We start from the raw sequence: 26,444 nt of genomic DNA, 5'->3' as shown, positions 1-26,444 counted from the left end.
AGACCTTTTTGACAGTTATAGCGCCACCTATTATCCGATCTCCATGAAACTTTGCATGCTTCTTCACCATGTTCTGACACATATGCTCATCAATTTTTGTGAAGTTTTGACTTTTCGTTTAGGATTTATAGGCTTTTGAGAGTATTTTGCCCCGCCCCTTTTCTAAATGACCCTGTTACAGCCACCCAATTGCAAAATTTCAACTTTTTTTCGATAATTATTGATCTAGAGAGTCCAGAGAATTGTCCTAGACTGGTCTGGTTCCGATCGGGCGAAAAACCAGGGACTAGTTCGCAAAAGTAGTTTTTGGACAAAATTCGACATAGCGGAAAAGTTGTCTTGCCTAAATCGAAATTGGAGATATACATTTTGTCCGCCTTGAGCCAATGATCACAGTGGTGTAAAAAGCTTGAGGCTAGGACCAACGGTCGAGGAGTTAACAGCTATTTAGTACTTTTGGTTGCTGTAGCGCCACCTATGGGCCAATCGGGGTCATACTCTGATAGGTTGTCCCCAAATTGAGGCCTACCATCTGGCTGAGTTTCAAGTCTCTGGGCCTTACGGTTTGGGCTGCACGATGCGTTTTATGGGGATTTTTTTTTTCAAATAGCAATTACAAGGTTTTCAGCACTTCGTGCTTGAACACCTAAATATATTATTGCACAAGAAAACACTCACAGTTTCTTTTGAGAAGTCTTTTTTCCAGACTCTAGCATGATGTCTCTCCTCTTAGTTTTCCAGGCAGCATTGAGTACTAGTGACCTGCGCTGGCAGCCATGGTCGTGTGTGTGTGTGTGTGTGTGTGTGTGTGTGTGTGTGTGTGTGTGTGTGTGTGTGTGTGTGTGTGTGTGTGTGTGTGTGTGTGTGTGTGTGTGTGTGTGTGTGTGTGTTTACACGAGGCTGGCACTGGAACTAGACAATAAACACGGCCCTTACACGGTCCATCCAGCTGCTCTCGTTCCCCTGGGCATCACTGTCTCCTGCTTTGCTATCAGTAGCGTGGTCAGGTGTCATCAGAAATACAGCAGCCATATTGACCAGCTCTTGCCCAGAGCAGCGGGAACACTTCACCTGAGCCGAGGTGACCTCACGACCTCCAGCCATACGGAGGCCTGATGCGAGGATGAACGACTGGTCCTTACTAGGGTGGACAGAGTCCGCAGGGCACACGCTTTGAAGAAAATAAGCAGATGAACACCAAAACAACAGCAGCCGCGATGAAAAAGCAGGTAACCTATAATGACCCCGGAGTGAGGAAATGAATAAGAGATTTGGGACTCTTTCAATGCCTCTTTTTCTTGATATGGAAGCGGCATTGGTTTGGTCCCCATAGCAACCGTACGAATTCAGACCGTTATAAAGACGACTGAAGACATCTTGTAATCTTATGTAATGAAATTGACACTTTTTAGTGTTTTTTATGTCTTCAAATAGTTTCTGTTGGCAGTGTAATGAGACAATGAGAACATGCTAGTCTTCTATGAGCTTCTGTGGATTCAGAGGAGGCCTGCTTCATCACGAGGATATCCTGAAGAAAGAGGTCAGCGGTTAATGAGATGTGGAACATTTCTGTTGCAGAAACACAAGCTGTTGGAAAGTGGCTTTCCTTTGCCTGGGCTATGAGGATGTGCTCCACTGTTGCTTCCTGATTGATTAGACCATATCCTTATAGACCATGTCGATACACACACAAACACACACACACACAAACACACACACACACACACACACACCGACACTCACAAGGTTGTGTTTTCATGATTTATGGGGACTTTCTATAGACATAATGCTTTTTATATTGCACAAACTGTATATTCTTTCCCCTAAACCTAAACATATTCATCACAGAAAATATTCTGCATTTTTACATTTTCAAAAAACATCACTTGGTATGATTTATAAGCTACAAAATAGACAAAAAAATTTCCCCACAAGGACAAGGCAATCCATCTTTTGTGGGGGACATTTTGTCCCCATAATGTAATGTTTACCTGAAACACACACACACCTTTCTTTTAGTTTTTTTTTATCTGGCTCTTCTATCTCACCAAGTCAGCTGATTTGCTCCCTAATATCTGAAGAGACAAAGAAAGTCTCAAGGATTTTATCATGGTTTACTGTCTCTGATAAATCAACATGATTTCAGTTTCTATAAGCACTAAAAGCATAGTTTTAAAAGTTAATTTACCAGCCATAAATATTTTCCAGACCAAAACTGTGTATTGATCGACTGAAATACAGTTTTAGACTCGCATTTACTGAAAAAGCACGTTATTGAATCATACGCTAATTTTAGTGAAATGACATCTGTCACATAAATGTCTAGGCCCATTGTGATTTTGTTCTTCATATTTGCACTTTGGTGTTTTCACTTTGAGTTCTGAAGGTTTCTCTTTTTATAAGCATAAATCTAACCAGCTATTATTTGTAGGTACAATGCACTTATTATGTTTAAGTTGTATTGTAAAACACATCTGCAAAAATTGAGGTGGGATACTGGTAAGGTTATGCACAGATCTGGTGGTATCATGAGTACCTGTAGGTTAAAGGATAGGATAAGGCATGGGTAAACAGTGTAATTATTGATGTAATAACAAAGATTACAGACGTAATTACTTGCAGTTATTTTTAAATACAAGTACAATGTCAAAATTTCAGTCATTACAAATTATGTGCACTGATGATTGATTGACATATTAGTGTGTAGAAATTTAATAAAACTGGTCTTGAGCTGTTTCGTAACTCTGAATCCATTGAAACATTACAGTATCTGCCTTGTCCTGTTTGATTCTGGCTTCTCATTTTAAAAGGGAGTGTCCTTTATCAACCGGATTAATAAAACAAGCGCTGAGTTCAGTTTGTCTGTCTTTTTTTCTACTTCCTGCTATCTAGTTTTCCACGCCTCTGACTTGCCCTTTCTGTCTTCTCAGCTGCAGCGTCACCGCGCGTGTGGTTTTCCTCTCCTCGCGACACACAGGAAATGTTGCAGCAAAAACAAATTCAGTCACCTTTTCCATGCTGTTCTGAAGCCACAGTGTCTAAATATAGGGGCTTCAAAAGACTAAAATAAATAGTTCAAACAATGGTGTTTGGGTGTTTTTAACCACTGGAAGTGTAAAACATGTCTTGGATTTGTTTGTTGAGGTTGTTAGTTAGTCTCTCTGATCACCCCGAGAACTGAAGAGTTTGTAACTATCTGCATACTGTAAGTGCACTTCAACACATGCAGTATTTTCAACTGATGTTTTATCAATCATGTTAAAATCATAGAATCATTAATAGAAATGGATTGAATCACGAGAATTGAATCATGCTTAATTTGTAGTAAAGGTACATTGTATGTGTATAGGGGAAGTTGACTGAAGCAATCATGGATTTGAGTCAAAAGTTCAAATACAGATGTGTGTTTTTTCTGGCGTTTTCGTTGTTGAATCAAACTTTTTTGTGTTTCACTGTTTGAATTGTGTTTAAAAGCCTTTAAATATAAAGTTATGTACTTTGAAAAGTTTTATATTTCTCAAATCAGCTTTAATAAACTGCAAACGTGTTAAACGAACTGAATCTTTTCTCCTGGGGAGTAAAAGCGGAAACATTCAATATAAACTTTAAAGTATCTGACTATATAGAAAATGACTTGAGGTATAACTGAGTAAATGGTTTGGCAACTATTCCCAGTGTCCTCATACATGAAATGATGTACATTGTGTGTTGAAATCGAACTGAAAATGTAAATTCGAATTGTATGAGTCCTGTGTTGTCACAGACGAAACATTAGCCTATTAATTAGCTTTCTTATCGGGTTAATTATAGACACTTTAAATGAGACGAGACTTTCCATACTGGACATTTGTCACAAGAGGCAGCAGTTGAGCCACATGCACTAAAAAGGTTTGTTTTGGTATCTAAATGGGTATATCTCCACATATTTAACTTAATTGGTAAAAAGGACAAGATCCATCCTTTCCTTTGAACTGCTGTCTATACATGGATAAAGGCCACTGGGTCAGCGGAGCATTTAAGAAAGCAGATTAGATCTCATTGTCTGTGAGTAAAGAAAGCAAAAGTCACGCTATAAATAGCCAGATGTACACTCCTCTATTTGTTTCTTCAAGCAGCAGTGAGCGGATAGAAGTAATGAACCTGACTGAGGTGACTGGTCTCACAATCTTCAGAGCCTACTGCCTTTGTTATCTTACAAAGGAATAGTTCACACAAAAAATGATAATTCAGTCATCATTTATGCACTTTCATAAAGTCCAAACCCGTATGATTTTCTATTTTATCCGTCGGAACAAAGTGGGCTAAGTTCTAAAAGGGACTAAAATGGTGGCTTAAACGAAGTCCATATGATTCCTTTATTATATGCCAACACTTCTGATGCAATATGATGGATTTGAGTGCAGAACCTGCCAAAACATAAACTGTTATTCACTGAAACACTCTGCCACAGCTCTTAGATGTACAGTATATATTCAAATTTGACATGCCAGTCACAGTCCAAAGAACAGACTCTGCTTTTAAATAGAATTAGTTGTATTCTACTTTCATACATTCAGTTGTTATCAACACTTAAATGTGGGAATGGTTCATAAAAAAAGCACCATTTTGAGCAAAAAGCTGAGAAAAACTTGTTTTTGTCGAAGACTACATCTGAATCGGGACCTATACTTCATCCAGGGTCGACAGTTCATTCAGTAACATGCTGTTTAATGTTCATGATTGCGTTATTTTACATATACATCTTCTTATTGTGCTATCTTGTTTCTGCTTCTTCTTCACCTGTGTTTTGATCAGGAGATTCAGTAATCTTTCAGAAGATGTGTAATAGCGCCCCCTTACCGTAAAACAGTGAAAACAAGGAAAGACGAAAAAAATTCCGTCAATGGCGGAGAAAGAGTTAAGCACTGACATATTCACATTTGGCAGATACTTTCATCCAAAGCAACTTCCATAGCATTCAAGCTACATATTTTTCTCATTTCATGCATTCCCTAGGAATCGAAAGCCATAGTGTTTGAGCTATACAGGAAGATTAGCTATAACAAACCTGTCATTTGACTAACTTTAAATATGCAGCGTCTGGCAAGATTTCGAACGAATAATGACTAAACTTCTGTGCACCGCTTTCTTTAAGGATCTTCTAACTGTGTCTTTTTATTTTATGGCATACTATGTTACTATTACAGAGACATTTGGAATAGCTCAAGCTCACTTAAAGGGATAAGGTACCTCAAATTCAGCTTAGATTGTTTACTCTGCTTTTACACTTGAGAGTCTCCTCATAAACACGTTGTGACAGTGTATCCATCATGTCACGGTATTACACATCAATGAAAAATAACCTTGGTTAAAGTAGTCTCTAAACAGCCATTGCAATATTGAGGCTATTGCCTCACTGCTATAACACACAAATTTTATTAAACACTGTTACCAAATTCAGCCAGCAAAATGGCATACAGCTAAATTACTCCTAGAGCCATTTTAGATTTAATATGGGTTCAGATAGTTATGGTAGTTTCATATTTATAGAGGACTTTAATTTGTTATTGGTCTATGAGGCGGCTGTTTTATGCTGATGAACAGTGTACTGTATAAAATTCCCCATGTACTTGCTTGACTGTATCCCGGGCTGAGCTCTGCCATGTGGAGCTGGATTTCCCCTGGATTCACTCCAGTCTCCCCCACCTCCCTCCGACTCTGACTCGCGCTCTCATTCTTTCCTGTACATCCGATTCCTCGCTATGTAAATGACCAGTTGGCCTCCCAAGTCCTCTGGCATTTCTTATTCCGTAACACACAGAGTTCACAGCTTTGTATTAACATGTGCCCTTTCATGAAGTGGCTGGCTTTGCTTTTCAGAGACACTCAGCTACATAAGCAACTGCCTAACTAGCACTGTGTTATGATAAATCCTTCCCATAGGCTAATTGTATTGCTTACAGGCTACTCTGCTCAGAAGTTCTCAGTTATGTTTCAGATCGCAGTCTCAGATGTTACTCCTAATTCTGCGCAGAGGAAAAATAGTTGTAACTGTTGAGATACAGTAAAACTACTTTAATATGTGTCTAAGACAGCAACATAGTGTTGGCCCAAATACGGGCCACATCTGGTACATGTGGATTCAACACGCCAAAAACATTGCTGCTATCTGGGTTAGTACGCATGGCCTGTTAAGCTCCAAAAAAGACCAAAAAATACCTTAAAAGTAACATAAATAAAGTCCATACTATTCCTGCATTACTTTCCAGCACGTCTGAAGCAATATGATGTATTTGAGTGAAGAGCCCCCCAAAGATGTTATTCATTGAAAATCGCACACTCTGCTACAGCTCTCATTTGCATATTCAAACTTGACATGCCACCGTCACTAACAAGCACCAGTGATATTCACATTTGGCAGATGCTTTTATCTAAAGCAACTTCCATAGGATTTAAGCTAAAAAATTTTCTCAGTTCATGCATTCATTTGTACTTTAGAGAATTTGACGAGAAACATTTGAATTGAGATTAATGAACATTTAAATCTCTGTCTTTTATTTTCTTTGTGAGATACTGTTAAGATCTGGTCAACGCTCTCTCACGACCAATTCGTACGAATTTGTACGAGTGAGTAAAATGTGGCAGATTCGTATGAATTCGTACGACCTCACTCGACGTTTAGGTTTAGGGGCGGGGACAGGGGTAGTTAATTCGTACAAATTCATGCGAATTGGGAAACTCGTAAAACATTCGGAAATTCGTACCAGTGAGGTCTATGAATTCGTACGAATTAGCCACCTCGTAAAGTTCGTACGAATTGGTCGTGAGATCGGGTTGGATCTGTTCTGATTCTCTAGAGAAGACACATTTAATATTACATATCTGACAAGAACCAAACAAAAGTCTTAATTTACTGTTTAGGAGAAACAATTCAATTTAGTCAAGATATTACATCATTATTATTTTTTATTTAAAAAAATGTTTTTACTTTTTTTTAATAGGATCATTAAAGTTAATACCATGGTACATGAATATGTTAATAATAGAGTTACTACAGTTCTACCATGTATATATTTTTTTGTTGGTCCCAAATTCTAAAATTCTGTTTAATGTTTCTGACCAGAAAATTCCTCAAGCAAATGTAACAACAGCCCATCCAAGGTTTTTTTTTTTAATCAACAACATTCAGCAAGCATGCTTTCAGGGAATACTAAAACACAGGGTTTTAGATAAAACTTTGTAGTTTCCATCTCAACTGAGCTCCAATTCCCAACCATCATAAATCTTCTATCTCAGATTATTGCGTAATCAGAGGGGGAAATATGATGCCAATAAAGAGAGTGAGCCGGCGGGATATTATTGGTGGGCGTTTATTCTGCAAGAATTATACAAGGATTTGCCATATAATTCAGAGGGGGCTATAGCTAGGTCTGGTGGGGACATTTATATTCACACCACAGAGATTGACTGATATAGCCCTATACGCTATGCCGTTTTATTGCCATCAAAGAGCTTCAGGGTGCGAAACAACATGTGTTTTTGTAAATAACTTTTTAACATTCATGTCCTGCCATTGTAATGTGCTAAAACAGCAGGATTTATACAGTCACCTGCTAGGTTTGAGATTAGCATTTCTCTGTAATAATGAGAGAGCCCTGCTGACATGTAGGTGCCAGAGAGCATGTAGGCACTTGTCCTGCACTTCACTGCAATCCAATCACAACCAGTCAGACGACTATTTCGTCAAATGTCACGTCAAATTTTCCATACATAAAGCTGTTAGTCAACTTGCCCATTCATCACAGAACTAATGGTATAGCATTTGCAACATTATGTGGCCTTATTAGACTTTTCATTGGGGCTTTCAAACAAAAGCTTTATAATGTTTCAGTAAGTATTCATAGATACAAGCAGAAATCTTGATCAGGAAAGACAGAATAAACAGAGCGCTCGATTGCAACATGTCTGGTTTAGATTATGAATAAAAGCATGATTTTATTTGAGGTGTAACTTTTTTAAACATGTAAATTGAGTCAGAGCAGCGCAGACCTATTTCTGTTTCCTGATGAAAAGCATTAACCAGCAGTGGTGGCAAGAAATCAAAAGCTGTTTTCATCAGATAAGTGCCTTTATCGTTTGGTTTATCTAATTGTCTGCTTGTAAGTAAGGTCACATGGCTGTTTTTTAGGATCTGACTTGTTGTGGCGTTGTGTGTAATGCAGAGCTGTTTCCGCTTTCCACGCGTCAGCATTAGACTCTCCATTTCTGGGTTTGTGATATCACGGAGCACAGGAAGTGACATCACGTCCTTGTTTGTGAGGCCTGGTAATTGTGGGCTAGACGACAAATGACAGCTGTGCTGGAAAATGGATATGAGTGCGGTTAGAGGTTAGCCTCATAACCGTGTTGCTTTATTGCCGTTTTTCTAACAACAGGCTTAGATGCGTACCGTTTTCATATGGAGACAAATACTGTGTCACGTATTCAGCGTTTAAAGGCTTTCGGTTTGATTAAATCTACAAGAGCTGCCTTTGGTAACATGTATTGCGTATAATACAATAAGCAACAACTCAGTTTAACGTTTTAAAAGTGAACCTCGGTTCTTAAAGTTAGCTAATTGTAGAATAGTTATTGTAATCAAGTGAACTGAATTCAGGATATATGATCGGTTTATGTAAAACAGGTGTGGAACAAACAACAGCCTGTATACTGTACTTTCCACCCCGCTAAGACCACATGTGCAAACCTCATGGGAGGGTTTTTGCATAGTAAAATGGCCACAGCACTGGAGGGTTAGCATTCACACGTGCAGTGTGCACAATGGAAACTGTCACCTACTAGTATAACATTTGCCACTTGACGTGTTGACCATTACTGTTGGAAATATATACAGTATAGCTTATATATAATCTAAAATGAAATATGACAATATTTAAAATCCAAGTAAATAAATTAAAGACATAATGTCTGATATAAGATACTGTATATATATATATATTTATTTATTTATTTATTTATATGTATAGGCCTACATGTATATACATTATTACAATTAACTATACTTATATTACTTTTGATTATAATTTTAACTGCAGTGTTATTCGATTGTACATTTAAAGTTAAACACTCTTAAAAGAAAGGGTTCTATGTAGAACTTCATATATAGAAACTTTTAGGGGTTCCCGTCATGTGATCATTTAATAGATTTTGTTTTAATTAAACACAAATGAAGATATTTTTAATGGAATCTGAAAGATTTCTGTCCATCCATTGACAGTCTATGCAACTACCACTTTGACGCTTCAAAACGTTCATAAAAAGATCGTAAAAGTAATCCATATGAATCGAGCGGTGTAGTCCAAATTTGCTGAAGAGACTCGATCTCTTTATATGATGAACAGATTGAATTTAGGCTTTTAATCACATATAAACATTGATTGGTGAACATAAACAGAGGCTTAACCGAACCTGCTAGAGCTCCCGTTTACCACAAATGATGTGTGAGTTGATCAATGTTTGTGAATAAAAACCTAAATTCAATCTGTTCATCATATAAAGCGATCGTTTCTCTTCAGAAAATTTGGACTAAACGGCTCAATTCATATGGATTAATTTTTCGCTCGTTTTATTAACTTTCTGAAGCATCAAAGTGGTAGTTGCGTAGCTGTCAATGGAGGGACAGAAATCTCTCAGATTACATCAAAAATATCTTCATTTGAGTATTGAAGACAAACAAATGTCTTTCGGGTTTTGGAACAACATGAAGGAGAGCAATTAATGACAGAATTTTTGGATGAACTATCCGTTTAAGTGTACTAAATTGCAACTTCATTATTCATCAATATGAAAATTCATCAAATGTGTAATTATTTAAATATGTAACATACATGTTTCAATAAAAATTACTTTATATTTTAGTTGACCTTAAATCAGAGGTGTCAAACTCAGTTCCTGGGCCACAGACCTGCAGAGTTTGATCAAACACACCTGATCCAGCTAATCAAGTCATTCAGGCTTATTTGAAAACTACAGGCATGTGAGTTGGAGCAGGGTTGGAACTAAACTCTGTAGGACTGTGGCCATCCTGAAACTGAGTTTAAAAAACACTTCCTTAAATGCCTGTCAGTACAGGTGGTAGTGCACTTTAACCTTCTTTCAAGGACAATATCAATTATTGTGAAATTGCATATAAAGGTGCATATAAAGATGTCGAAAAAGCACTCTAACGTAAAGTTATATTTGTGCACTTTAATACATATAACACACAAACGTATCTTCCCATTTTATGGCAAAGTAGACTAGTATCCTCTACAATAAATCATGTTTTTATCTAAATAAAGAAAGCGAAGACAATAGGCTTGGGTACCTTGGAGACCAGTAGGACTTCTTTGCCATGGCAACTGTGCTGAGATACCATGCAGTGATGTGGCTCCACCGACATATTCTGTGAAAGAATGCAGAAAGTGTGTTTGCTTCTGTCTTTCAACATACTTTGCATCTCACAGCATTATATTTGAAAACCTACCCATGAAAAAAAAACACGTTTGATCGAGCAAATGTCTAGTAGTGCACCCAAAAAAAGTTGTGTTAACATCGTTTTGCACTGTACGCTGTTCAACAAAAGCCGTTTTTTCCTTTTGAGTATATTTCTAAACACAGTATGTGTATTATAAAATATTATTGAGTGCACTGTTGGGTTTTATCAGTAAACAATGGACATGTCAACTTTATCACGTCATTTAAAGCTACAGGTCTTGATATCATCAAACAGAATAAGACAGAGCTTCAGTTTTTTCAATAGACGACAATTCTATTGCTTTTCTACAAGTTCAGGTATATGTGTAAATGCACATATATGGGTGTATGTTTGTCTACCCTGTGTCTCTTCCTCTCTCATATTCCTCAAATGATGGAGTGCAAAGCAAACACACACACAGCAGCGGACATGGGGTGAAGAGTGTGAGGTACGTACTGTGTGTGGAGAAAGCTTGTGTTAATTTCCTGTGGCAACAGAAAGAAGCGTCTGTAAGCACTGCATTTAACAACGAGTTAAAGGGTAACTCGGGTCATGTGACTCAGATGAAAGAAGAAATGCCCTCAGTTGTTTTCTTCCATCACTGTAGTTGTGCTATTCATTCGGCATTGATGACATATTTTGCTCAAGGAAATAGTTGATTGATTTGTTGGAGGCTTAACAAAGTATGACTGATTTGACGGTGTGCCAGACGTGATACACGCTACTGGTAAATATGAGATGAAACAGTGAGCTTCATGTCCCCATCGCTATTTTAGGCGAATCTAATTGCAGCGCTTTAATATATATAAAAAAACAAGACCATAATCCAACAAGAAGATAATCCACAAAAGCAAAATGACTCGCAACAGTGCTAACAACACCAGACAATGCACTGAAAGAACTTATTCGCCAATATACACAAGGTAATGAACTAAAAGTAAACAGGTGTGAGTAACTAATGAAAAACCATGGTAACCTATGATTAGCGGGCAAATGGAACAAAGGAAACAGGAATAAGTTCATTCATGAGTCTATGAAAATGAAACAAGAACAGAACGACACAATAACACAATTATATTGGTAATATTAAAACAACATGTACTACTATAGGGTTAGGAATAGGGCTAGTTGCTTGTAATTATGTATAATTTACTGTTATTGCTATAGGAAGTACATGCAGTGTGTAACAAGGACATTAAAAGTGTAATCTTTATGTAAAATGTGTAATTACAAATATATTTAAATATAGGCCTATGACTTTAAAGTTTCAATTGAAATTACATTAAGGTACACTGTAAAAACAATATATGATCAATAAGTTATGTCAACATATGTTTTTACATTGCTTTAACTTATCAAAATAAGATAAGCAATTTTCAACCTTTTTATGTTATTCAAGAATAAACTAATTTTTTTAAGTCAGTTTAATGTATTTTAAGTTGAAATTACTTAAACATCCAAGTTGATTGTACTTAAAGATTTAAGGCAGCAACTATTTTAGTGTATATTGTAGTTTACTGTAAATGCTCGTCAGTATATTCGTCAGTACACTGTAAAAATATTTCAACGGCAACAAAAGTAATTATGTATAAAGATGTACTAAATTTCTACTTCAGTGGGTTCAGAAAAAGCACTTTATGCATTTAATATAAATCTAAACTAATACATTTTAATTTGATAGCAAATGGCATGCAATTCAAAATGTAAGTATATCAAGTACATTATTATTTTCCCAAGTGTTTTATTTCTGCAATAAGAACTCTTTTTAAAAGTATACTCTAAAGTATATTTCTTTTTTCACAATAATCCAGTGACCCACACAGTCTCAAGATCAAAAATGGAAGATGAACGAAGGAATGAAGTTATCAAACGAAATAAGTCATGTAAAGTTCATTTAACCCCGCCGGCTGCTCCCACTGCTTTTTAAAACACAATGACACCCATGTATAGGTCACTGAAGAGGTGTGCCATAACAGATGCAATGTATACGTTCCCATCTTTCATCAACAGATTTATTTGAAGGAGCTGTTGAGTCTGTGCCCTAGCAAGTCTGGGGGTAGAAGCGTTTCAGTGTGCTATCAAAACATTCTTCCCATTAACAGAGAACCTTATGAGTCCAAAACAACAGCATATCCTAGTGTAGCTGTTTATGTCTCCAGCCTTCACCTATAGGTTTTGTCTACATAGAAATAGTCTGAGGGTTGGGTTGGATGGTTAGATTTTAAATTTCATATGGCAAATAGCGTTTGTTAATGCAAAAATATGAACGCACAGTTTAATATCAAAACCGGAGTGTGTCTCAGCTGTGAAATAGACCTTGATCAGTTTTTGAAGCGGTGGTATGGGCTGGCAGAGGAGAGATATTAGTGACATAACCCAAACAGCTGTCTCAAATCTGCATTATGATATATGCCTCCCAGCATCCCATAAAAACAAAACCATCTGCACAAAGATGAATTTCTGAACATCATACTCAAGGCCAATGCCTCCAATTCACCATTCGATCAATACTAACAGAATTTGTCAATTAGTGCTCTGCTCCAACACCAAGAGCTGCCTTCCCAGACAGTATTTTAAGGCGTCATAGACTTGCTCCTGAAGCGAAACAGTAGGAAGTGTATAATTATGCTGTCTTCTTGGATACCGCTCTGCACTATATGAGTCCTTCACACATAAAGAAATCCCACAATACACTGCGACAAGCTGAAAAAAACCTGACAATTCATCAATTTTAAATATAGTCAGTGAATAATGTGAGGCGCAATCCCACAATGCACTGCAATAATCTCAGTGGGAAAAGAATCTAATGTAACCCGAGTCACATCTTTCATGCACTTTGTGTGTGAAACGAGATTCGTCGGGAGTCTCGTCCATAAAAAGGATAAGGTTGTGATAGATAGTTACGACTTGAGATGTAACATATCCATTGAACCGGATGACCCGCAAAGCTTTTCTGTATACCATTAGAGACTATGAACATTTGCCTCAACATCATCTCTCTGAACTATAGTGAACCACTTCACTAACCACCTTTGATATCCAGACTGGAGCTGTTCTGACAGGGCCTTCTGATTTATTCACTCTTTTGGCCAGGTTCACCACTGCTGTTGTGCTGTTTGTCGGGATGATTTCGGGTTCACGTCTACCTCTAGCTTGTCATCATTTGTGACATGCTGTGTTCCAATGGTTATGATTATTGTATGATTCTGGAACACCGCCCAATTCTGGCTTGCAGACGCCACTGAGTTACCTGCAGGCAATCCTGAATCGACAAGATCTTGTGGTCCAGCGTTCCAGCCTAACCTCATCTGACACTCTGTCCACTTGGTAGACAGTAACAGGTTGATACACACAATGTATTTTGAGAAAAAGTAAACTTCTAAAGGATTTTTTTTTAAACTCTTCAAATGTATACTCATTATTTAGATTTAAAGTCACCTTTATTTATATAGCGTTTTTTACAATGCAGATTGTTTCAAAGCAGCTTTACAGAGATAACAGGAAGATAATGTTGTAATAATATTGTTAAATATAAAATTAATAAGATTAAATAATGAGTTGTATTTGGTAAGGGAAGCATCGCTACAGTTTTATTGCCCACACTTAGGGTTAGTGTTTTAGCAGCCAAGGCTTATTGGAAATACCAACCCAATCTCACGGCAATTCGTATAAATTCATATGATTTTTGCTAAATGAGTTGCCCAATTCATATGAATTTGCATGAATGACCTACCCCTGACCCCGCCCCTAAACCTACCCATCACTGGGATTTAGACAAATCGTACGAATTCATAACAGTGAGGTTGTACGAATTTGTACGAGTTATCCATCTTTTACTCACTTGTACGAATTGGTCGAGAGATAGATTTGGAAATACGTGACTCGGGCTACATTTCTGCAAAACTGGAAAAAAAATTTACTGTATCCAGCTGAACACTGGTGGCATTAAAACGATAACAACTTTTGCTCCTTTACACACAAATTATGATTACGAGTGCTGATCATTTTTTTTAAAAAATACTTATTTTTACATGATTCCTTGTGCAATACAATCTATGACCTCAAAACACTTTTACCACAGTTAATAATTTGTAAACTAATAAAATTTTAATGTTTGTATCACATAACCGAATGGCTTTTCTGACATAGTAAACTTGCTCCGTAGCTCACCTGGTACCTGTGATGCTAAGCACTCGGTCAAAATCACAAAAGAAGAGCTTAAAGACATGTAGAAGCTGCTAAAATACACTGTAAACCCTAATTCTCAAAACAATTGGTTTGAGTAGGGTAAACCTATATTACAGTTTTTCTCAGTCGCTTTGGTGCATTTCTCACATCACTATTTACATTTGCACAACAGTTAATGCAGTTCTCAAAACAAACTCCAAAACCTAGTTGATAACCTGCAAAAGCGTGTCACTTGCTCAAAATGGATAGCTCATTCCTCAAAAGCAAGTATTCACGTCAATTAAAGTGTCAGTGTCATAAAGATGAAAAGTCCTGACACCATTGTTTATGAACAAGATAGTCAAATGGCTTTGTCATGTTTTCATTATGACAGTTTACTCTGTAAATGTCTTCCAATGCAAAAAAAGTCAGATCTTGGTGACACTACCTGAAAATGCTCAAGACAGCACTATGTACGATTTGCACAGCCATTTGAAAACTACAGTAAAGTTACACATTACTGTATTTAGTGAGGTAACTGTGTACAAGACACTGAATATGTATGTTTCACATTTTTACTGCATATGCTCTTCGCAATTCTAATTTGTTCACATTGTGCAAAAGAAAAAACACACCCTTATTTACAACAAACATAAACTCCCTTTGGGTAGAGCTGTGCACAACTGTAAACAATATTGCAGTACATATTGGAACTGAACATACAACATACATAGTACTGTAAATCATTCATGCACATCCAGATGTCCAAAAACTGCAAACAGATTAGTTCAATCAAATTAACTTTTATGAGTATTTAGAACTTTCTTTTTCTTTTGAGTTCACAAAACTGACACATTTTAAGTAATCTGAATTGTTTCATTGTTTTGAGTTTTATGAACTTGTTTATTTTAATTTAGACAAACTTAAATTTAACTGAAACTGGGCTGGGATTTCTATTTCCCAGAATGTTTTGCAATGGCACTCAAAAGGGAGAGTAAATGCTAAAATTAGGTGTTGAATAAGGTTTTTTTTTTTTTTTTTTTTTTTTTTTGCAAGATTTATATTAAGTGGGCAATTTAGTACTGTTTCATTTTTGCTATGCTAATTTAGAAGAGTTTCTGTCATTTTGGGTTTTTTAGGGGGTTACCATCATGGTGAAAAGTGGAGCATGAGCTTGGATTGAGAACAGATATATATTAAATATTCTATATTGCCATACTCTTTCAGCAATTGCTATGCTATGCTAATATTATCAAAGCTTTGCGTTGCCACTTCGCAAGTTAGTATTTACTGATTTAGCTAGTTAAAGCTAGCGGAGTTTAGACTTCCTAAAAATATTTAAGTTGAGATTACGTGAAAATTTTAAGTTAAAAGAATTAATTACAGTACTCAAATATTTAAAGTTAAGAGCAATTCAAATGAATGAGTACAAAATAAAAATCTGACAGTTCTGCTTGCTTAAACTTTGAATTTATTAATTTAAACATTTTGCAAACTTATTCAGGTTTTCAGTGTTAATGTATTCCATGGAAATCAAATCCATAATCTTGGGATTGTTAGTGCATTGCTCAACTGTTGAGCTACATGTAAGGGGTGACAAAACACCATAGGGTGATTTTTGAAACTACCAATGAATGCCTTATAGCAACCAACTGGAACACTGTAGCAACCTTATAGCAATGTGCTAAAATCCCCTCAGAACTCCTCAGCCATTCATCTACCGCTAGCATCAGCTGTGAGTTTTGTATGGGAAAGCACCTCACATTTTCTTCAGAATATAGATTTGTATTATTAGAGAACAACATCCATCTCTAAATAGACTATAAAAGGGAAATGCGGTTGCTCATGTTGAACTGAGAACAGTGAAATATGAGCCTAGCAGAAATCTGGAAGTGTCTGTCTTCAAATTAATGTGGAATCACATCCAGTTAAAGCTCTCAAACAAAAATCCAGCCAGCCAGTTTTGCCACTACACTGCACTCCTAGTTTACACTCTGTATTACCCAAGCAGAGATGGAAAGAATATTTCATTAGAAACAACAAGGCAATGATCCATTAAAACTGTACCAAACCATGCAAGTCATTCGGTTTCACTTCTCTGTTCTTTCACACCATTTACAAACATTAGTTAGACATTTATTCCACGGTAAATGGTTAAATCTTACTTATACTTCGTTCATGTGGCATAACCAATCATAGCGAAAAACTGCTCAAAAGTGACTTGATTGCATCTCATTTTAGGTGGTTCTAACCTTTTCAAATATCTGTTTAGATTAGCAAACTATATGTGATGCTGCTGCAGTTCTTTTCAGGAAGTTCCCTTAAATGTAACAGATAGGCCTCAGGTAGTGGTCTTCTGACACATATCTGAACCTCCTTTTGTTGTACACATCAAACAGAGCACAAAAGCAGGCAATGACTCAGTTGGGGGCAGGTCTCAGAGGCTGGCTTTCTGTCGCTGCCTCGTGGGCTCTGGTAATTGTTTTCCTGTCGCCCGTAACCTTCAGCTGGCTAAAAATCCCAAGAGGGCAGTGGCTTCATGGCATTTGTCATATTAATGACACAAATGTGTGCATCAGATGTCAGTATACACTGTAAGTCGTGCTTTAGGGCCTACTTCACAGTCATGACAAACATGCAGTGGTTAGTGGCTGATGTATATTAGTGTGTAACAATTATCCTCAGGTTAGGTGGGGCAGAATAATTTAACGGAGCATATCTAGAACACATACAAATGTATTTGTCTCGTAATATAGCATGTCTTCTTTAGTTTATATAAACACACCGTTTGAAGCCAAGCTTTTTAATGTTTTTGAAAGAAGTCATGCTCACCAAGGCTGCATTTATTTGATCGAAAAATACAGTAAAAACAGTAATATTGTGAAATACTATTACAATTTAAAATATATTTTTTCTATTTTAATATATTTTAAAATGTTAGTTTATTCCTGCGATCAAAGCTGAATTTTCAGCATCATTACTGCAGCCTTCAGTGTCACATGATCTTTAAGATGTCATTCTAATATGATGATTTGTTGCTCAATGGGCTGCTTAATATTTTTGTGGAAAGCAGAAATCGAAATTGAAATAGAACATCGTTTTTTAACATTATAAATGTCTTTACTATCACTTTTGATCAATTTTAAGCTTTCTCGCCAAATAAAATGTAGTAATAATTTAAAGTCAGTAGAAATTTCTTAAAAAATTAAATCTTACTAACACCCATCTTTTGAACAGTAGCGTACACCAAACACTTTTTTAAGTTAATATGAAATGACATCCACATTACCTTTGTATAATGAGGCGTAATTCCAAATTAAACATGATATTCAGTGAGGGGGGGGGAAAAAAGTAGATTTGATTGTATCCATTGAGAATTGATGGATTAAAGGAATAGTTCACCCAAAAATGAAAATTATCCCATCATTTACTCACCCTCAAGCCATCCTAGGTGTATATGACTTTCTTCTTTCAGCCAAACACAATCAGAGTTATATTAAAAATATATCTTGGCTCTTCCAAGCTTTATAATGGGAGTGAATAGTAACTGAGATTTCGAATCATCCATCCATCATAAAAAAGTAATCCATACGACTCCGGGGGTTAATAAATGCCTTCTGAAGTGAAGCGATGGGTTTTTGTAAGAAAAATATCCATATTTATAACTTTATAAACTATAATCACTGGTTTCCGGCAACGGCCGTAGTTCTGGCGTCGAGTTGAGTTCTGGCGGATGGGTGACCTCTGACCCGATGCATGACGTATAACGTAGCTTGTCTTCCCTTATATAGAAATTTTTCTTTAAAACTTCTCGTTTTAGACTTCTGAGTGTCGTTGGGCCCCAAGTTATGGCACCTTGACAAAAGATTACGTAGACAAACCTTTTTCTTCTTTTTTTTTTTTTGATTGGGATAATAAAGAATCATGCACCATAAGGCCAAAAACATATATTTAGAAAGTATGAGTTTAGTTAGGATCAATTTTGATTTCATATTGGCTTTCTACACTTTTTAGATGTATTCAAAAAAGTTTATAAATAATTTAAAAAAAAAATCAGTTTGCTATCCATATTTAAAGCCATCTTTACTCTTTGACTAAAGCCTTTAGGGAGTCACAGCAATAAAGATTTACTCTGCTGTATTGAAAAGCCTATTGAGTAAACCATGTAAAAGGTTATTGAGCCAAACATATCAATACATTATCTCCTTCAACGTAAATGTTCGGGGCACTTAATTTAATATTTAACAATATTATTACAACATTATTTTCCTGCATTATCTTCCATTATTATCTCTGTAAAGCTGCTGTGAAACAATCTGCATTGTAAAAAGTGCCATATAAATAAAGGTGACTTGACTTCTTACAAATGCATTTATTGCAAGTGCTATATATAGCAAGATGCCACATTAATGGAAGATAAAAAACATAGGATTTACAGTCTGATTAATGCTTTCTCTGTATGTCTAATAATACCACTCATGCCTCATGATGCCACTCACCGTGATCAATATCCAGTCAAGTAAGACCATAACTATTCACAAGAGTCTTTTATCTTTGTCTAATCTAAATCAAGAGAAACCATTACTTAATTTCTAAAGTTTTCTCTTACCACCATCATCATCATCATCATCTTGAGCACCTGTACCACCATAACATCCATGATCTCCACTCACTTTTCTCCTAAAGCTAGAATAACACGCTGCTCTTTTGCTCCACCCTCCCTAAATCATGTAATAGATTTCAAATACTCATTTATCAGCCAGTCATCCTGTCTGCTCCTCGGCCAACCCCGACGGGCTCACCTTTATGCTGATGATGGAGATGGCACAGGTTGGGGGGGGGGGGGGGGGGGGTGGTTGTCAAAGGTGGGTGAAGGAGGGAAAGAAAGAGAGAGAGATAGAGCATCTCCATCAGGCTGCCAGCCAGAGCCAGTGATTAATTCCAGCAGATGCCTGGTATTTGCCTCTGAACGTGGGGGTGTGAAGCTCTCTCTCTCTCTCTCTCTCTCTCTCTCTCTCTCTCTCTCTCTCTCTCTCTCTCTCTCTCTCTCTCTCTCTCTCTCTCTCTCTCTCTCTCTCTCTCTCTCTCTCTCTCTCTCTCTCTCTCTCTCTCTCTCTCTCTCTCTCTCTCTCTCTCTCTCTCTCTCTCTCTCTCTCTCTCTCTCTCTCTCTCTCTCTCTCTCTCTCTCTCTCTCTCTCTCTCTCTCTCTGTACCCAGGCTGGCTGGCAGATCTTAATGAAATATTAACCAGCAGGAGATAGACCGAGCGAGCGAGGACAGACACAGGCGTGGGTCTCGGCGTAGGTGCGAGGAGAGCCGGTCTTTCATAACAAGGAAAAAGAGAAACCCCCTCTATTCTAGCATATATAAACACACACACAAGGCAATAACACATTAGGTTATACAAGCTCCTAAGGCTGTCCTGGATGTCCCACATCTTCCACCCCCATTCCCTGGGAAGGGAACACCCTCCCACTACTCTTGTTAAACTTTTAAGTGAATCACCAACTGCCAGCCTGTTTTCTTATCTGAGGTATAAAGATGTTGATCATTAGAAGGATGACATTCGCCTGCATCTCCCCCTTGAGACACCGGTGCAATTACTAGCCTACATCCAAAATGAGTTGTTTATTTCTGATCTTTTCTTTATCTTTCATTATATTCAGGTTGTAATAATGTGTTTTTTGTGAGCCTTTTTAGAAGATTTCTAATTTGACATAGGTCTGTCTTCGTAATCTTTGATCGTAATGTAAAAACCTGCTTCACCTGTGAAACTACTTTTCTTTTTGGCTGACTTCACAAAACCATCTTAATAAACTGCTTTTGTGTGGTACTGCCTGTTCACTAATCGTATGTCCTTCATGTCATTTTCAGTTGAGCCTACTTAAAAAAGCGGTGTTATTTGTGTCATTTTAGACAAGAGTGGCCTACAACCCATCAAGTTAACTGTTCGTCCGTCCCTCACAGCCTCGTTTTCGTTCTCGTTAAATTAAAATGGCGTCTGCTCTGACTAAGTCTATTGAGTCAGCAAAGTTACATCGATCTCCCTGCCAAAGCCACGGCGCACTCACTGCTTTTCTCCTCAATTTACAGAGCATCGGTACACCACCGGCGTCCGGAAAGCAAACTGCAGCGCTTATTTGCATGGGTGTCGGGAGTTGAGTGACAGAGAGGATCCCTGTGTATCGAGTCCGGGACATCCCCCAATTAAACAGATCTCCTCTCTCCTCTGTCAGCACCCTCCATCCATCAGTGCCAACGCTGGCCGTGCACCGAATAGCCAAGTGTGATTTCCTCATCAAAACAAGCAATCGAGTATCATTCTAACTCTAAATTTATAGAGATTTGTAGATAATACAGGGATATACTTAATCGGGTATCATTAATAATATATGCCTATATTTTGATATTTAGGCCTAGAGACTACGACATTCTAAAATGAAAAAAACTTTTGGATACTTTTCAGCTGGTTAGAATGTTAGATCAGCAGTGTAACACCAGCAATCTTACAGTTTAAACTGGATAGATAGATAGATAGATAGATAGATAGATAGATAGATAGATAGATAGATAGATAGATAGATAGATAGATAGATAGATAGATAGATAGATAGATAGATAGATAGATAGATAGATGTGTATTGAAACATTATATTAATCATATTAAAACGACTTATAATAATCGTTTTGCAACAGTGTCTAAATTTCCAAATTAGCAAGTTGCACAAATCAAAACAGAAAGTAAAGCTTTAATTACGGAAAACTCCTTATTGCACGAAGGAATAGGCGAGGCTATATTCAGCTCGCAATGAGATCAGTTCGTCGAAATAAATAAGCCTTTCTTGCACGAGCGATTAGAACTAGCGCAGCAATAGAAAAGGGAGCTTCACAACGCATTAAACTGCCTTTGCTAATGTTGAAATATCGTAATGTTTCTGTGCATGTGTGCACTGAAAGCGCTCTGTTGTTTAAATATTGGGGAAAAAGTTCTCTCTCATAAATCTTGGAACGGGCGAGGCAGCATAGTGCTGACATTAGTTATTGTGCGGAGCGCTGGACTTCAATTGCACCCAAGCCTCCCTCTCACTGCCGAGCTCCGATCAGCGCTACATCAGGAAACTCCAAATAAGGGCATGGAAGTGGAAACCCACCGGAATCAAACCTTATGTAGTCACGACCTTATATGGCATGGCGGAGCGAGATCTTCCGGCCATGGCTCTGCTACAGCGCAGACGGGAAACCCGAACATTTAGCGAGACTTTTGAGGAGAAAAATGTAGACATGTGCTTCTCTTTCTCTCAGAGAGACACTGCGCTCACCACACATTGATTTGCTGTGGAGGAGGAAGAGGCATCTCCCCTCTATTTAATGCACAGACTTAATGTTTAAGCTCCCCAATCTGCTTTTTTCCTGTAGCAAACGTCATGTGTCCTCCACTGCAGTGCCTAAATATGGGCTTCCTCCAGTCCAAATATGGACATCTACGTCACGGCAAGAGGATATATAAAGGAGTGGGGATTCTCTGAGCTGAGAGAGAGCCTAGAGAGCCCAAGCGATTCAGCACCAGTGCAGACAGCTGATCGGCAACACTTGCGATATATATATATACATCTATATATATATGTATACATATATATATATATATAACCAAATACATTTTGACACATTAAATAAATGTGACAAGTCAATTCAAAACAACAACAGAAACAACACAGCGACCTAATTTGCTGAAAAAGTGAAATTTTGAAGCTGGGAATGATCAGAAGGGACATTCTGAATCTCAGCTATTTCATCTGAGAAGTAGTGGATTTGTTCTGCCTCTTTGGACAAACAACACGGAGAAAAGGGAAGACAAACAAGAGGACAAACTGTGAGAGTGAGGAGATCAACCAGAAAGAAGGAGATCCAGACATCGCAGCATCTTCACATTTGTCGTCCCAGAGGGGTCAGCTGCTGATCTCTCCAGCACACTTCTCTCCTCTCCGAGCACACTCCAGAGAGATGGCTGCAGCCAAGACAGAGATGCTCCTGCCCGCTCTGCAGATCTCCGACCCCTTGAGCTTCCCTCACTCCCCCATGGATAACTACCCCAAACTGGAGGAGATGATCATGCTGAACTCTGCAGGCACCCCCTTCCTCAATGCCTCAGCACCTGAAGGCACAGGATTTGGCTCTGGGGATCCCGGGGATCATTTTGATCACCTTACTGGAGGTAAGCAGTAAATCCTTCTTGATTAAATTGTATGCTTGTTTCATACAGAGAATTGTTTGCTTGTGCAAGAAAAAAAAGCACTTGTTGAATAGTTAATAAATCTTTCCTTATGCTTAATTTGGCTTTGTTTAAATGGAAAGTTATTTGTTTAAAAGTTATTGTAATAAAATAATATGCACTGATGTAAAGTTTAAAATAAAATTGCAACAAAAGCTGGCAGCAATTACAGAATTGTCACAGTGAAATCATTGAAATGGATGAGGCATTTACAATTTGCAGAACAGCTCAATTTTAAACCCAGTTTATGAATCATTGAAAATGCAGAGTGAATAAATATAAGCTGTGTGTGAGGGGAAGGGAGATCGGGATGACAGTAATGAGAAAGAGAGCACTGACTCTGAGAGTAGCGCACATGTAGATGGTTTAACTTGCGCTGACTCTTGTCTCCGAGGGAGATCGGCAAATGTGTGTGTGTGTGTGTGTGTGTGTTTTGGTGGTGGGGGGGAGGGGGGGTGTAGTCCTGCACTCCATCAGCACCTGCTGCTCTGTCTGAGATTGTGGGAAAACGCAGTTTCGACAGCCAGCAGGACCCCCCATCTAAACCTCTGGGATCATTTATGAACGCTCAAATTAGCTCAAGACAGTTTAGAGTTAACTAGCAGTGCTATGGTTTTTAATCCACTCTCTCTGTTTTGTGGTTGCTTTTGCAGACACGCTTTCAGAAATTGCCATCGAGAAATCTATGGCAGATCAAACCTACTCCACCCAGCGGCTGCCCCCCATCTCTTACACGGGCCGTTTCACCCTCGAACCCGCCACCAACTGCAGTAACAGTCTGTGGGCTGAGCCACTGTTCAGCCTGGTCAGTGGGCTGGTCGGCATCAACCCACCCACCTCCATTCCATCCTCGAACTCTCAGGCAACTCTCCCATCTTCATCTTCTTCGTCTTCCATCCCCTCTTCCTCTTCGTCATCCACATCTAGTGCCAGCCTGAGCTGCTCCGTCCACCAGAGCGAGCCCAACCCCATATACTCAGCAGCTCCCACCTACACCAACTCCAGCCCAGACATCTTCCCTGATGCCGGCACAAACTTCTCCAGCACAGTGGGCACCTCACTGCAGTACTCCTCATCGACATACCACAACAGCAAGGCCTGTAGCACCAGCTTCCCTGTGCCAATGATCCCAGACTACCTGTTTCCCCAACAGCAGAGTGAAATCAGTTTGGTGGCCCAAGACCAGAAGCCCTTCCAGACGCAAGCTGGACAACAGCCTTCCCTGACGCCGCTGTCCACCATCAAAGCCTTTGCGACCCAAACCGGTTCTCAGGACCTGAAAAGCGTCTACCAGTCTCAACTCATCAAGCCTAGTCGCATGCGCAAGTACCCTAACCGGCCAAGCAAGACACCTCCCCACGAGCGCCCCTACGCTTGTCCAGTCGAGACCTGCGACCGGCGCTTCTCGCGCTCAGACGAGTTGACACGCCACATTCGCATCCACACCGGTCAGAAGCCCTTCCAGTGTCGGATCTGCATGCGCAACTTCAGCCGCAGCGACCACCTGACGACCCACATCCGCACACACACTGGCGAGAAGCCCTTTGCCTGCGAGATCTGCGGTCGCAAGTTCGCCCGCAGCGACGAGCGCAAGCGCCACACTAAGATCCACCTGCGGCAGAAGGACAAAAAGGTGGAGAAAGGCGGCGCTGCAGTGCAGAGCTCAATTGCCAACGTATCCATCTCAGCTGCCTCGCCAGTGTCTAGCTACCCCTCTCCCATCACTTCGTACCCATCTCCGGTCTCCTCCTTCCCATCCCCAGTGAACTCCTGCTACTCCTCACCGGTCCACAACTCCTACCCCTCCCCTTCCATCGCAACCACTTACCCCTCGGCGACCAGCAGCTTCCAGACGCAGGTGGCCACCACCTACCCTACCTCAGTGGTCAGCAACATCTACAGTTCTCCTGTCACCACCCCACTGCCCGACATGCAGGCCACGCTTTCCCCTCGGACAGGCGACATCTGCTGAGACTTTTTTTTGTCACCCACCCCAGACCTCCAAGGCTCTCTCTTGACTCAAAGGAACAGAAAGCATCAGTGACTTCTTAGTCCCCTCTGCAAAAAAGCACTTTTCTGCCCATGCTCCCAACATGGCTCAGTTACAAAGCAGTCAAGGACTCAGCAAAGACTTTTAAACACAAAAGGGATTTTTGTGTCGTTCTCTCCCTTCGAATCCTATCCTTTCAAAATGAGGCATATGAGACTTTCAAACGACAAACAAAAGCAACAGGCTTCAGCAAGTTTTCCCTCAGACTGTGCGTGCACAGATGTACTTGCGACACAAAGCGGCTAAAGGACGTTGATGGTATAATCGAAGCCTGTTGGCTTCAGGCTCAGATGCTTGACTCGACAGGTGTACAGTTACAAAAGACATTTGAATAATATACATAAGCTACAGTATATTGTACATGTGCCATGTTTCCTTTTTGTTTTTACTTTTTAGTACCATTGTTGTGACAATTGATTTGAATATTTGCATTGTATTCTTCTTGAGCAGGGCCATATTTTATAAGATACATTCTGTATTAAGTAGTAAAAATGCTGTGATAAGTTCTTGACTTTGTTTGACTAGAAGCACTTAAGTATTCTGACGCATGTGGAAGAGTGATGTTAGTTTCTCTTATTTTGTAAATATCATCCACTGGTACTATATTTCTCTTTCTCAAATGTGACAACAAAAACCTGGTAAATGGAGGGGAAAACATCAGAAAAGAATCAACCACAAATCTTCAATTTTTTTGGTGCCTTTTGTGAAGCCTTGCAGATGTTTTGACAGATATCAGCGTGTGGATGCATTGCATCTAGCCTTAAGGTGTAAGGGATTTTGTTTTCTTTTTTTTTTATATTCAGAAAGTCATTTCAAGGATAGAAGGGAAAGGATATGAGGGCACTGCATTTCTTTGGGATGTAAGCAAAAAGGAAAACTATAAACTATATTTTTGTAATGGAAATGTACATATCTACATCTTGAGGAGTTGGAATGCTGTAGTTACCTACTGAGTAGGCATGGGATTTTTTTGTATGTTATTAACATGCGGTCCATTATTTTGTTGTTATTTTTATTTTGTATATGTGTTTGTTCGAAAAAGTGACTGTTTATGGCTTCTAAACACATTGAATGCGCTTAACTGCCAATGGGATATTTGGTGTACAAGATATCCTTCAAGAACAGAACTATAAATAAAACATAAATATATAAATATATACGTTGAATCCCTGTCATGCTTTTCATCGCTTAGCAACAGGTCTCAATGAATTTTGCTTTAGAGAGTGAACACACACACACACACACACACACACACACACACACACATACACACCATTGCATATTAAAAACAATTTACTGTAATACAGTTTGTCATTAAAAGCCTTTATTTCATGGTCTCAAGCTACAAAATGTAAATTCTTAAAAAAAATATATATATACCATAGACTGACAGCTTTAAATAAATAAATAATAATATAAGGATAGTGTATATCAGATTTATTTATATATATATATATATATAT

The 26,444-nt window shown here is 38.5% G+C and overlaps 1 protein-coding gene across 1 annotated transcript; it reads left to right on the top strand.

Moving 5' to 3' along the window:
* Positions 1 to 22,186: 22,186 nt before the first annotated feature.
* Positions 22,187 to 26,136, top strand: egr1 (early growth response 1). The gene is made up of 2 exons (XM_077235796.1): positions 22,187 to 22,874; positions 23,585 to 26,136. The coding sequence occupies exons 1-2, from the start codon at positions 22,664 to 22,666 to the stop codon at positions 24,901 to 24,903; spliced, it is 1,530 nt and encodes a 509-aa protein (XP_077091911.1). The 5' UTR covers positions 22,187 to 22,663; the 3' UTR covers positions 24,904 to 26,136.
* The last annotated feature ends 308 nt before the right edge of the window (positions 26,137 to 26,444 follow it).

Source organism: Siphateles boraxobius, unplaced genomic scaffold (genome assembly GCF_051911475.1).
Source record: "Siphateles boraxobius isolate OS27281-9 unplaced genomic scaffold, OSU_SipBor_1 2, whole genome shotgun sequence".
Classification (NCBI taxonomy): Eukaryota; Metazoa; Chordata; class Actinopteri; order Cypriniformes; family Leuciscidae; genus Siphateles; species Siphateles boraxobius.
Note: the sequence above shows the minus strand (reverse complement) of the source record. Positions and strands in the feature narration are given on the sequence as shown.